The following is a 14,964-nucleotide window of genomic DNA, read 5'->3' on the forward strand; positions in this document are numbered from 1 at the left end:
TTACTGTTGCGGTAATTGCTCTGAAAATGCCCCATTGAGTCCTATGGACTCAATAAAAATGGGAGCTTACACCAACCACTAAACTTTGCATACGGCGCTAATACCACGGACCAAGTTGCGGTAACCGTAATTGTGTTGGGCGGTATTTGGGCGGTATTACAGCAGATTTACCACTAGGATACCGCCAAACCTCTGACAGGGCCCATTAAGATTAAAAGGCTATTGCTTTGCTTCATGAATGTTTGTTCAATTATTGTGTGATTAGTACTTTAATTACTGGTTTTAGGGCACATACACATTTTGTACATAGTTTGAAATGGCATGCGGGTTGTATGCTACTGCCTTCCTGTTGAGAAGGGTGGGGGGGTCTAAATGCCATCTGGGGATGTGGCAGGTCTTGTGGCAGGAAATAATGCAGCACTTACTATTGCAGTGGGTGTACCTTGTGGGTGAATTTATGTGCAAATGATCATTACCCTTGTATGTATGATAAACACTAGATGCTGGCAATATCTTGTCTGCACAATTTTATCACTAACCCAGCAAGTGTTTGCAACTGCAATATAGTGTCTTTTGTAGAAATAGAAACACAATAATGCTCTCACTCCCTTGGTTAGCATGTATGTATATGTATATGTAGTTCCTAATATTAGCAATAAAATAATTGAATAGATAAGCAGCACCCTAATCTCTTAATTTCTAAAATGTTAAAGTACCCACAACTAATCAACAATGCATCTGTAGGCATTGTGCCCCAGTACACATTAGAATTATACTCACAATTGTGATGCTGTGGATCTGTAAGCTAGAGGACTAGTTAAGTAATACAAACCAACCTTTGGATAACCCATTTGGTGACAAGGGTGAAAAACTCTGTCAAAACGTCCTATCGTACGACTTTATTACTAGGTAACTAATTCTCTTTTCCGTCAAGAATGTCTCTGCTACTTAGAATGCATATGTAACAACTAATCGTGGAGAAAAGCACCCCATGTTGCATTTGCAGTTTTTATATTGTATCTTTCTACATGTATGAAGATCTACTATGTATACATTCTAAATAATTGTAACACAAGAAGTAACATATAATTGACTCCATTCGATTCATATGGATTTGCAACACTTTCCCAGTTTGCTGGCATCCCCCCGTCATCAATATGGTGTGCGCAACACAAATCCCTTGTAATAAAGGGGACACTCGTTGACCACCCTGACAGTATTGTCTCTGCATTGCATACCACATTTACATGGGCAAAGGAATCTGAATACTTTTTACATATCTGAGCAGGGATATAATGGTCCATGATTTACTGACGGAGACTATGTTAGCAATTCTTTGGTATCCGTTCCATTACGAGTTCCTTTTGTGTCATAGAAGATTTAGCACTTCTTGATTGTAGTTCCTTTAAACTTTGTTTCATATATTTTAAAAATAAAAAATAAAACTGACATTGTTGTGGGTTCAGGGCCTACCAGAGCAAATATGTTACTGTTGAATGCAGCTTGGGTTTGAGTACGAACATATAAACACATGCATCTTTCACATTTTAATCAAAATCAACTTTTGGTATGTTGGGGTCCTTGTTGTAGTGGGCTAAGATGCCTAGCATCAGACAGGGCTAGCTGGTATTGTTCGGCTTTAAAGCCGTTGCTGAGGTTTTGGCATATGTGTCAGCTTGTTCACTTATTTGACTTGTAGATTCTCCCTAAAAAAGAAGGTTGTGTTTGCCAGTGTGTTCTGGTTATAGTTAGAATGTTGAATAGCTCTGGTAAAGAAAGTGATGTTTGAAAAGGAGCTTAGTGTCATGTCATTTTGAATTAGGGTAATACAGGACTCAATCAAATTATGCTATGATGGTTTTACTGGTACATTGCCATACCAAGAGCCCAGCAGCAGTGCTGAGTTACCCAGGATGCTCCCTCTGAGTCGCACACCAGCACTTCAACCAACAGACACATCAACTCGTGGTCACCACACTCATCATCAATACGTTTATTCGGAAACCAATTTTCCATAAACAACAATTCAAGATAAAATACAATACAAAATACATGACATAAGGATAAAAACACATTAGATAAAATGACAAGTTTTTAAAAGTGTGTGTGTGTGTGTATGCTGAATAATATTCTTGGAGGGGATGCCTGAGTAATCGTTAGATTATCAATGTTCAGTCAAATTTTAAGAGATGATTTTAGTTCTCCGATGCCAGGCCTTTCTCAAATAGTCCACCGAGCCCCAAGCTACGGGCAGCATGGCAGCTGAAAGTAGATAGCAGAGGGCCGGCCTGGCTTGAGACATTCCAGCGGACCTCAGTAATGGCAAGAGTGTTTTCCTTCTTAAGTCCATGTATGTTGGGCAAAACAGCACAAAATGCAAAAGGTCCTCCACAGGGCACTGACAGCAAGGACAAGCCTGAGATTGAACATTGTGAGGCCAGTTTTTAGTTCAGGCCCCCAGCCATAGACAGTCAAATGGCGCTGTTGTAAGTGCTTAACGGTCATAAGGTTTATTACTATGTAACAAATACGGCTGAATAGTGTCTGCAATGGTTAGGACAACATGCCTTCTATTTGCACAAATGCCTAATGCAGAGGACTCTCTATTTGACTCAAGAATGGATTTAAACAATTGCTTGTGGGCCCTCACAACACACAGAGTCAAAAAGGCTGGAGGACAGATGAGGCTAGCACAGTTTAACTGAAATGTAAATAAGCCACTGTATTTTTTTTGCAGCAGGACTTCTCACCAGTGCTATTATGATTTTATGTGAGAGAAAGCCTTTCTGGTTTGACCATAACGCCAGCCAATGTGCAAGAGGGGCCAATAGCCATTCATCACCAATGTGAGGACACCCAAGTTCCAAATGGGTGCCATAGTTTGGCGCTGACTGCGGTAGCCTGAGTAGTTTTTTTAGAACAATGTTCTCAACTTTTTCGATACTTGGAATCTTTTCAATGCCCCACAGTGCAGCCCCATAGTTAGTGGCTGTTTTGGTTTGTGCCCTGTAGACTTCAAGAATTAGCTTGAGTGGATGCCCTAAACAGTCTGTTTGGAAACGGGACAAACCACCCAATGCCTGTCTCATCCTCGTACATTGTTTGTCCACATGACCAAACCCTCTCCAGTTCTCAGTAAAGCAGATTCCCAAGTATACAAAACTAGGGACCCTGGGAATGGGTTCTCCACCGCTCAGTATCCTCTGCATCTTGAGGTGTCTGGCGCCTGTGCTCCTGCAAGCCATAACGGCTGATTTTTTGGAGTTCACCGAGAGTTTGTGAGTGGCCATAAATTTAGTGTAAACATCCATCAGGCGTTGTAAGGCTATGGGGGTACGCGCTATGATAACCATGTCATCAGCATAGCCTATCCTATCCTAATATAGTCAGCATTAGAATTAATAAGAGCCTGGTATAAGTACCGGTGCCACAACACAACCCTGGCGAACACCCAAAAAGGTCTAAAAATAAAAAAGCTGTACACTGTCCCTGGTCACCAAATCTCACGCAGACTGATATATTTTCATGGATTATTTGGAGCACCTTGACCAGATCCTCCGGGCCGCCCATGGACCTGAGTACGGTCCAGAGCATCGCCCTAACCACTTTGTCAAATGCAGTGGTCAGGTCCATGAAAGCCAAATATAGTGGCTCACCCCCAACATATATTGATGAAGCACCCACCAAGTATAGATTCAGGGCCTGGTCCCTAGTTCCCAGGCCTTGGCGGAAACCGTATTGGGTCGCTTAAGTACCCCCGAGTCAGAGATCAATTGTTCAAGCCGTGCCAAGACTGCCCTACCAACATTTTTTCATGAGGTGTCCAAGAGGGAGATCGGACGATAGGAAAGAGGGCTGCCAGGATCGCCCTTCTTGAAAATGGGAAAAATTATAACCTGTCCCCATGTCGCCGGATAGGTGCCCAGTTTTAAATATGCATTAAAGGACTTGGTTAATAATGGGGCCCACAGGTCCATCGCATTGCAAAAAAATGTCAGCGGGAATGGCATCCGGTCCGGGAGCACGACTGGGGAGTTGCTTGCTTATAGCCAACTCTACCTGTTTAATTGTAAAACGCAAGGGAGAGCCACATGGACCATCATAGCTAGGAGATGGAGGAGCTTTGTATAAGGTGCTAAAATGGTCAGACCAAGCCTGGGCACTTACAGTATTCTCTTTGCATGTTTTCAGTCTTTTGTGGGGGGGGCCCATTAGCCACAAATTCGCAAACCTTTTTGGAATCTCGTGACTGTACAGCCTGAAGTAGTTCCTCCTAGGCTTGCTCATCTACGTAGGACTTCCTTTTGGCAAGGGCGCGTTTATATTGTGCCCAAGCGGCAATTATGTCCCGCTGGGTACTATCTTTTGCTTTACAAATGGAAGACTGTGTGTCCACAGGGTCCAGCGTAGCCTATTTTATTCTCCGTTTGCACAGAGGGTTAAGACTGCAATGGTCCAAATGTAAAAAATGAACAGTTGGAACCATCAGTGAGTCAATTCCCAGGACCAGCCGCAATGCGTGATGGTCACTGCATAGGTTCTTAAGGACCTCAAACTCCTTAATTAAGTGCCAATCTCTTACGTGAAGACAAAAATAGTCAATCGTGGAGGATCCCTGTGTGCCCACAAAGGTTGGCCTCCCAGGCCGATCTATGCCTACACGGCCATTCAAAGACCGGACCCCCCACTCTTGAAACCACTCACAAAACTGCAATCCCCATGCACACATTCTGTCATCCTCCATTTGTGCAGGGGCTACCCCATAAGCGAATTCTTCTCCAGGGTCTACATTTACAGACAGTTCCCCTAGGCCTAGTTTCGCATTAAAATCACCGGCCATGATTAACAATGAACCCCAGTTCCCATTATCACTGCCATGCGCTTCAATCAAATCTCTCAATGCACCTGGGCACCCTTAGTTAGTAATGTGTGGACTATTTATAAAAATTGACCAAGAATAAAGGATGACCACTGGCAGGGCGTGTGGTCATCCTTTTATTCTTGGTATTATTTCAGCATCATCCTTCCCACCCCTATTGTTATTGTTATGCATTATGTATACTGCGCCACATGCCCATAGGCCTCAGGGCGCACATAAATGAACAAGACAATGTACAAAAAACAGACATATAGTTGGTCAGAGGGTGTGGACCAAGATCATTATACAACCGGAGGACAGTGAGGCAAATCAGATCAACAGATTAACCTGCTAACCCGAGCACCAAGAGGCTTCCAAAAGGTCTAAAGTCACACTATGTAACACCCAATTACATTGCACACGGTGCAAACAGACCTTTTTGCCAATTATACAATACCCATTATACTTTAAATGTACCAAAAATGTGGGAGCTCATCTAGTGGGAACACACCCTGCCTAATAACTTGTTCTATTGGATGGTGCCCACTCATGAAGCTTTGCAATCAAATTATATCTCATTTTGCTTTACCGAAGGAAAAGTATGCATTTGCAGATCAATCTGACCACCCTAACAAGGAAAGTCCAACACTGAATGCTGGGAGCAACCCAGAGGCCTTTCTATCTTGTTTTGCTTCGTTAGTGAGGTTTGGCTCACAATTGTCTCTAAATCTTTTACTATACAAGTAAGAACGTCTGAAGTATGATTTTATTAATTGTTTTTTAGATTGAATATTTTCATGCAAACCATTATTTTCTTCCCGCTAGGGCTGGATTCGCTCTGTCCGTGCTCAGAAGGAAGTTTTATTTCTGCACATTAATGATGGCACATCTCTACAAAGCCTCCAGATTGTTGCTGATCCAACTTTGGAAAACAGGTTACAATTGTTTTTCAGTGTAATATTAAATGTATGCTGCTTCAAATATTGCATGGGAGAAATAAGACAATTATACACAAGTAATCTAGGTCAGGAGTTAATCCATGAACAACTCCCTCTTCCCATATCTCACTAATTGACGATTACCAAATATCAGCATTCATATATTACTTAGCAATTAGCGCTTCAGTGCTGAATGCAACATGGGCATCCTCCTGTGCCTCCCTTGTGACATCAACCTGCACCTGACAATGTGACATATATGTGTGTAGTTGGACCCTGTGCATATCCACCATGGGCTGACACACTTCTGGTCAAACATTGTTGGATAATCGCAGGCAGTGCTACAGAAGCTAGATTGTATGCATTAGAACAAGTAGTCTAATCCATCTGCTCATTGAAGCAACCAAAGGCTTTACTTTCCTTTTCCACTGTAAATGCCACAGACAATTACATTTACCACCTTCCCCTGACTTCTCCAAATAACACACCAATGCTCGTCTCAGATCCAACAAATAAAGATCAATTCTTTAGGGTGGAGGAGGATTACAAAACCACACTGGACTAGATGAAATGAGTGAATGTTACGTAGGTAACTAGGAACTGTCCACAATACCCATGCCTCTGGAAGTATCAAATCTGGTGAGCATACCAATGCACGAGCATCACATTGTCCCATCAGATAAGTAATAGCGACCACAAGCAAAGCTTTGTAGTACATCAAATTGATCAGGGAATCCCAATATGCTTCAAACAGTAGCCCATGCAAAGCCAACACCAATGGTAAGTCTCAAGGGTTGGGGAATCAATTCATCCAAAACTGATAATCCCCCAAAAGGCTTTTGGAAATCCTTGAGTGCAACCCATTGATGTGCCACCCACTACTGAGTAACACATACTACCTGAGCGAAATCACTGGCCTCATCAGGGCATCAGCCTTCAACCATTCCAAAAACATCTTCCAAGGAGACTTCAGGCTGCCAGGAACGCAAGCAACCAAGAACACAGAAGAAGCTCTCAACCTTATAGAAACCCTCCACATTACACAGCTCCTCATTGATCCGACCCACACCAAAGGCATTACTCTTGACCTGGTATTCATCTCATCAACAGACATCAACTTCCTGCCACATATACAACTCCAGTGGACTGACCACGCAGCCGTTTCAATGTCTTTCCTTAGTCTATATTTACTGCATAGGTCTTTCCTGTGCAGAAAAGTATCGACGATCCTTCCTTTGCCCGGTCCCATCCTCACCCAACTCTTCAAAGGGTGCTTCCCCTTTCGCCTACTGCCCTTGGCACCCATGAAGGGTTGGGGTTTCCACCACCCTCTTCACTCCACCTCTAACTCTCCCATCACCCCATCCCAAGAAAATGTAAATGTTTTCTCCCGCCGCTGCTCACTCCTCGCCCAACCCATCTCCCAACACAAAGTAGAATGCCTCTTGCTGTCATCTTTTTTTTTATGCGCTTCAAGTGCAGTGTGGGAACGACCTACGCTAGACCTCCAGCACTGGAAAGACGAGCACCCACAGAGATCTATCAATCTAGCTCCAGCAGTCAAAGCCCTGTCATTGAGGACAACTAAAACCATCAAAAACACCTCAACACTCATTCGAAACCTAGAAGAAAACCTCACCAACATGGCTTCCACACTCCTTCATCCAATGTCAACTTCCTTCTCAACCAGCTGAACTGTACACTGACTCCGCCATCACCCATGAACCATTGAAACTATGAACCAACAACATCAAGCCATTCGCACCCTGCTATGTACAGGAACACACCAATATTAAATGTGCCATCTTTAAACAAAACATCTAGAGAAAAACACTACAAGAAGATCTCACCACCTTGAAAAGCCACAATTCGCCATGCAGGATCGTCATCACCTCAGGCAAAGCACATCACTACACTACATCCATAGCAGAAGCCTCCAACAAGAGCAGAGCCCTCTTCAGGGCCATCAAACACTGCATCAGCCACCTACCAGCAACTCCAGTACCTGAATCTATGGTGATTTGTAAAGCACTCAGCATGTTCTTCACAGGCAATATCAACAGCATCCATCGCCAAATTGACAACACCATATCCACCATAGACACCCCTTTAGTACAACAATGCCATGTCCCATGATGGTCGGAATTCAAGACCCTAACACTGAAAGAAGTCACAAAGCTCTTAGCCTCACTCAAGGGCCCCTCTTAAGAGGACATCATCTCAGGATGCATCCTGATGAACATCATAGGAATGTCTCTAACACCTCTCCTCTGCACTACCAATACCTTGCTCATGAAGTGCATCTTGCCTGATGCATTGAAATCTAGCTATATCCTACCCCTGCCAAGGAAGCCCACACTTGACCTATATGATTTAGCACACTACCGCCCCATCTCTTGGTCTCCACCATCCATCTCCTGGTCCAGCTCAGCCTCTCTGCCATGTTTGACACAGTCAACCACAAAGCACTACTCAACACCCTGTCGACCCGAATGGGATTCATTGCCAAGGTCCATCAATGTTTTGTCGCATAATTCACCAGCAGATACCAGTACTTCCAGATGGGCACTTGCAGATCCCAGCAAGGCCCAGTGACCCGTGTGGTCCCACAAGGCTCTATCCTCTCTCCTGTCCTATTCAACCTCTAGATGGAGCCACTGGGGGCACCCTTGGCCAAATTGTACATCAAAATCCACCAGTAAGGCGATGGCACTAAGTTATATCTGAGGGTCTACTTCCCTGACACATTCACCAATTAAAAAACTGCCTCTCCACCGTTCTAGACTGGTTGTCATGTGCCTACCTGAAACTCATCCCTACCAAAGCAGATTTCATCCTCCTCAGGTGTGCCAGAAAATGCATCGAAGTTCAAAACTGGCTGACACAGATGACTCTCTATAGCTTCTCCCCTAACTCGCGTCTAGTTCAAAGTCCCTTGTCTTCACCATTGATTGTAACATTTCCGTCAAATCACACATCACAAACAGCATGGTACCAACTCTTGCACCTGTGTCGAATCAAACCCTTCATCCCAACCTCCTATTTCAGATCTGTCCTTCATGACCTGGTGCTCTCCCCCCTAGATGGTGGCAATGCTTTCGGGACAGGTTTTCCAACCACTACTCTGCCCCTTCTGAAAGCTGCCAGCATGCCTCGTCGCGGGATCAAAGATGCTCAAAAATGCATTTCCCTCACTTTCAAGGAACTACAGTGGTTACCCCTCCAAGCTCCCATTACACTCCAAGCTCCCATCACCTTCACGACAAACTGCCTCACCTACAAAACTCTAATGTACAAGACAGCATCATACTTAGCTGAAAACATCACCATCTCAATTGATCAGTGCAACACCAGGAACCAAGATATCCCCTGACTGAGAAGTGGAATATGATGAAGGCCATAAACAAGAATTCTCCTGATATGCTCCCACACTCTGGAAAAGCTTTCCTGATAACAACAGGCTGATCTCCTACCATTCAGTAAATATCTGAAGATCCTGCTCTTCAAGGAACACTTGACTGACAAATGAGGACCATAATGTGATTAGAGAATCCTCTCCCCTCCCTCCTGTGTTCCACTCCATCCACCGCACGCTGTTGCTTTTTGGCTTGGTTTGCGCTATATAAAACACTAGCATACTTTCATACCTACACGAGTTATACTGCAAAGTAGAGCTGTTTTCCCCAAAAGCAGTTTGCTTCTGTAGGACAAAATTTGAAAGATAAGCGGTGGGTTTTTGCAGCGTTTATTAGTGCTGTTACAGTCGATGGATCAACGTATGACTGGAAACCATCTTGGATTTCTTTGCTTATGGTGCAGCAAACAGCCTGGCACCCCCCCGCCCCACCCCCGGCTCCTACCGCTTTTAGGTTCATGGCCCTTAGTCCTCCTCTTTCTTCTCGGCCAAGGGCTGTCTCTCTGACTATTCAATCAGCCATTCACTGTCTTGGGATATTCAAAGTGTTACCAAGCATATCTTTCCTCAGGGATTCAGCTACCAGTACCCCCACTTGTCACCCTTAGGTTGTGTGAGGGTCTGCCTTCAGACACAACATACAGAGGGGACCCCAAGGTACTTCTCTCTTTCTCCCCCGACTTTGGCTTCACAGCATAGCCTTTCCAACAGAGACTGTTCTGGGTGCCACTGGCTCTAGGCTCAGGTCTTGGGTTTACCTTTGGGCCTTGCAGTATTCTTCAGCAGCTTGCAAATAGTCTACTAGCAGAGCTCCCAGAGATGTTAATTCCCTGTTCCCCTCCCCCTGGCTGCCTCCTTCTCTTTTCTCGCTGGAGGGCTCTCTCCCTTCTCTAGTTGTTTAGGCTCCCTTTCCTCTTAGTCTTGCCCTCTTCCTGCTAGTTCTTATCCCTTTCTGATTTTCCTCACCTTTTTATTTTCCCTTAGTGTCTCACCTCATACCCTTTCTCTCTGTCTCTGTATTCCTTTATCACTCCTCTCCTTTCTCCCCCACTTCGATACGTCACCCATTAGTTCCCTCTTTCGGCTCGTTCCTTGTCTGCTCCTTTTTTCCCTTTCTGATGGTAGCTTTCCTCCCCCTTCCGTTTGGCAATCTTCTGATGTTTCTCATTCACCTCCCTGTTCCTCCCACTATTTACATGTTTAAACGCTTCCTAATCTCCACTCTCTCCCCATCACATTTCTTCCTTTCCTTTTCTCACCTTCTCCTCCTCCTCCTCTCCATGCTTTCTTTCTTCCATCCTGGAGGAATCGGATGGGTGTCTGTCCAGTTCCACAATGCGACAATTGGGTTTTGTGACTGAATTCTTTCTAAGGTATGGAATCCGGTTACTTCAGGTCTTCCATAAGGAAACATAGGCCTCGGGGGAAAACATCACAAATGTGAGGAACTCATGGTGGGAACAGTAAAGACAGACACAAGTGATCACAGTTCAAGGGTGTTTATTGAACAATGTGTGCAGAGTGGAAAAACGCCTAAACTAAACCTACATTTAAAATGGGAGCAATCATCGACCATCAAATGAAAATAAGGCAGTCCTAGTGGCGTTTTGTCAAAATAAAAGGGCCTATGCTAAGGAACCTATTGCCAAACCTCACAGCTAATACAAAAAACAGTGTGGGAAAGTTTTCAAGAAAAGAAAGTAGTGTTCTCAAATAATATGTCAGGATGCGGTAGCCTGGGCCTCCCTTCCCCATGTTTTGAGCACAGGGCAGGTGGGATCGTGGAGCACAGCACACTCTCGAGCCTTCCCCTCACAAGATAACAGTTCAGCTTTTAACTTTCGAGCTTTCAGCTATCAGAGCCGTCGATGGTCAAGTCTTGTTTCACTTGAAAGTCTCTTGCCTTTTCAGGACCTGACGTATTCCAATAACAAATCAAAAGTTCCTTTAGCCAAATGAGTTTGCTACAGTGATACTGGTTCACCCCTGAATCCCCCTCTTCTTGGCGCTGACCCTTCTCAATTCTCAGCCACTATTCACGTAAGGTGATGGCTTCACCCCTTGGTCCCCCTCTTCCGGGCACTGACGCCTCACGTATTGTTAGTCACAATTTATATACTAGTTCTTTTCTCAACGAAGTTCAGATGATAGCTTCACCCCTGGATCTCCCTCGATCGGGCATAGATCCCTCTTTCACAAATCCTAATGTCTTTTAAACAGTTCCAATGGACCTCCCTCCGCTGGGTTCACTCTTGTCAACACACTGTTTCTTGGGACTTTAGACTTTCCCCCTTCTCATCAGCATCCCTCAGTCGGGTTTACTCCTGCTAACCTCATATTCACATTTGCTTGCGGGATTCACCTCCCTTGCTTTCACACAGTTTTTAGATCAAAGTCTTTCGATTGTACAGGGATTGACCCTCAGAATTACCACTTTGACCTATTTCGGTGGCCCTCCTATGGCCTTCTGGTATCTGTAGTTTCTCAGATGGGTATCGATCAGAGTTTCTCGAGTTAGCACCCACATGGTGCCGATTTCCCTCTGCAGCTTGTCTCCCCTTGCCACTTTGCAATTTTCAATCAACACAGCCCGGTTCTTATTGGTTTTCCCCTCGACTCACCAGCTGTGTTGAACCACTTGGCTTTCCTCTTCATTGGAGTCAAGGCCAGTACCACGGACGCGGGAGCTTCCCTCGCTCCTGCTTATCGCCATAGGCTTGCCTTGTGTACCGTTGACATCTGCTGCAATACACTTGTGCTAATGTTCGTAGTCTTAAGCTTTCTTCTTCAAAGGTTCTGCGGGTCTGGGATGAAAATGACAAGATCACTTCTCTCCTCGCCACCTTATCGATTCCTGCCGCCTTTCTCCTTCTATTGAACTGCCACGCCTGCTTAGCCGTCTCGTTGTGTTGTCTGTCGTGCTCGTACTGTGCTCTCTGGCTCCACCTTTTATCCCTGAGAGATGTGGCAGTATCCGCGAGCGGTGGTCATGACCTTCGTTTCCTCGGACAGATAAGACATCTTATGGGTAGCATGCGCCTTGTGAATTTCAGTGGTCTCTGGGCTTTGAGTGGCTATAGGAAATGTCTGAACGACAGCCCTCCAGAAGGCACTGCACACCCAATGAGGAGCACTCCGATAAGGCTGTGCACATTAACTGTAGTGGCACAGGTGCATGCAAATGGGTATTCACTGTACTTGTCTTCCCTCCAAATGCGGAACACTCCTGCAGTGAGAAAGCCATATACTCTGCAGTAGGACGATATTCCCTGAAGCTGTATATTAAAGGAGCATGTAATCCATGGATACTCCGCCAGCGTAGCTGTGAGACCAGCGTTTTCCTGTCTCTAGTTAAATTTTTTGAACTACTCATTCCACACTCTTCCAGCTTCTGTTTCCAGTGTCTTTCACGTTTCCTGGGCAACAAAAACGTTCTCAGGATGGTAACAGATCTGTTGGGTCCCCAATTTACTGCCTCTGGGCCAACATTACAGATCAACTATTGGTGCCCTGACCTAGGGTCACGCCTCTCCTCGACCCCACCCCCCCCCACCTATTTTCTAGCCTCCCTCATGTTACCTCATCACAGTACATCTTCAATCAGTAAAGACGCAACTTGCACCTGAGAATTTCAAAATGATGGTGGCTTAGTCACTAGTGCCCATGTGCACCCTCTGATGATCCTGTTACACATGATCTTTCACAAAAGGTATGCCTATTTTCAAGGGTCATATGGTTTTCAATGCAAAGGGATGGTCATGAGGGAACCAGCATATGCCAAAATGTGCACAGCAGCGGTTGAAGTGAGGCAAGTTTTCAAGCATACCATAAATATGTATTCTGTTTGGAGATCCGTCTTTTCATTCATTCAAATGGCTTTGTAAATCCCGCAAAGTTTATCATGCAATATAGTATGTAAATGGTTGGATTCCTTGTTGTCGAAATAAATCAATTTTCAAGGAGGGAAAATCGCAAAACAATTATTTGTGATGGCGCAGATCTGGTTAATTAATTGAAAACATGCAGTTTATATCCCCCTTCTCCTCCACCCTAACCAAAAACAAAGATTGAAATACTTGATCACGAGATACCAAGATTACATTTCACTCTACACAGAACATGATCGAAAGACTTCTTTAAAGACTATATGATCTACACCCATAGATTGCAGCCTGCAGTCCCTATTGGATAAAAAAATGGATACCTTGCATATGGCACGCATCAAATAAGTGATTGTACTAAATATGGGACTTGTTTAGCATAATATATCTGAAGATCCATACTGTTCCTGTTTCCTTAGTCCTCACTCATAGCTCCGAACTATCTGTGCTGTAATGCTGTTTTTTTGACAAGAGCATGATGGTCAGCTATAGACTTTATATTCGATAAAATTAATATTTAAAAATGGCACAGCCAACAATTGATTTTTTTTAATGAAGTATCGTTGTTGGGGGGGTGGGGGGGAGCTTGGAAAACTATGGTCACAAGATACTCATTTAATGGCTGATGGCCTTAGTTGTTATGAATGGAGTGCTCGTACCTGGACGAAAATAACAGCAATTCTGGGGTAGATTTGGGAAACCTTTTTTTATTTCTTTATTTTTAGAGATTTGAGCTTTGGAAGCTCAGTGGAAGTGAGAGGGAAACTGGTGAAGAGCCTTCACAAAAAACAAAGCATAGAGCTGGCGGCTGAAGATATACGGATCATCGGTCCTTGTGACAGTCTGGTAGGTGTTTTTATTTTTCCTATTTATATTTGTGTGTGACTTCAACATGCGTCTTAATATTTCCAAAGGGAACACGTGCTTGTCCCAGCATAGAATTCACATTTTCTGCACGTCCTTATTCGCAAGAAGGCTAAACCAGAATTCTAATAAGAGTTACAGCAGGGCCCCTCATCCTACCATGTATGGCTCTCGGTAATTTACTCAATTACATTCACGCACTGTGGGTGGGGAAGCGCTGGAAACAGTTGTAATTTAACAGTAGTATTTTAAAAGCCCCAGAGTTGTCTGGCATAAGGAACATTTATAAAATCATTGTACATGGCCAATGCAGAATGTTCTAACAGCATTATTGATGCTTCTGGGCTTGGTGAGCTTTATAAATGTAAACATAAATAAATACATTGACAATTTCAGCAGTTTCTATCTTTTGCAAATTGCACTGCAGCTTTATTAGATGCTCTCACCTTTGGCATGGAACGTCAGATTTGGGAAATGGCCAATAATTCCATGATGAAGCCTAGTGGAACATTGACTAACACTTTTATATATCTCACCCAGAATGAGAGTTCGGAGTGAGTGGCTTTCGAAGAACATGTACTCAAAAAGGCATCCATACATCCCTAGGGCCTTGGAAAAGAGGATGCGAGTAGTGGAAGATGAATATTGCAGGGACTTTTGGCAGGAGGATCACATGGCTGTTGCTCTGTGCTCTCTGAGCTTGTTGTATAGCTTGTTATAATTGAGGGACACATTTTCTCATCATCACGTAAATGTATGATGTTGAGTTAAAATGAAGTCGCACTCTTGGTGCACCTGGACCTAACATAGGGAGCATCCTAGTTCTTGTCCTTCTATTAAAAGGTTCCCCAAATCTGTCCTTGTGTTCTGTAGCGGTTCCTGTGGGGATTGAGTGGCTACCTAACTGACTTTGCCACTGCCAGTAAAATAGCACAATGTGCTCCAGTGGCATTTTAATTACCCAGGGCAAACTTCATAGAATAACTCGCCTTTCATCAACACAGCTAA

General features: G+C 44.2%; 1 protein-coding gene across 3 annotated transcripts in view; it reads left to right on the forward strand.

Annotated features, from left to right (window-relative positions):
- NARS2 (asparaginyl-tRNA synthetase 2, mitochondrial) overlaps positions 1-14,964 on the forward strand; it is an 803,364-nt gene that overhangs the window by 20,451 nt on the left and 767,949 nt on the right. For all 3 annotated transcript variants that reach the window (XM_069639926.1, XM_069639928.1, XM_069639927.1), the window contains exons 2-3: positions 5,684-5,793; positions 13,818-13,938. In XM_069639926.1, the coding sequence (XP_069496027.1) occupies positions 5,684-5,793; positions 13,818-13,938 (231 nt within the window). The remainder of the gene's footprint in view (positions 1-5,683; positions 5,794-13,817; positions 13,939-14,964) is intronic.

The sequence above is a fragment of the Ambystoma mexicanum genome, chromosome 7q (assembly GCF_040938575.1).
Source record: "Ambystoma mexicanum isolate Mex_15411 chromosome 7q, UKY_AmexF1_1, whole genome shotgun sequence".
In the NCBI taxonomy this organism is placed as follows: Eukaryota; Metazoa; Chordata; class Amphibia; order Caudata; family Ambystomatidae; genus Ambystoma; species Ambystoma mexicanum.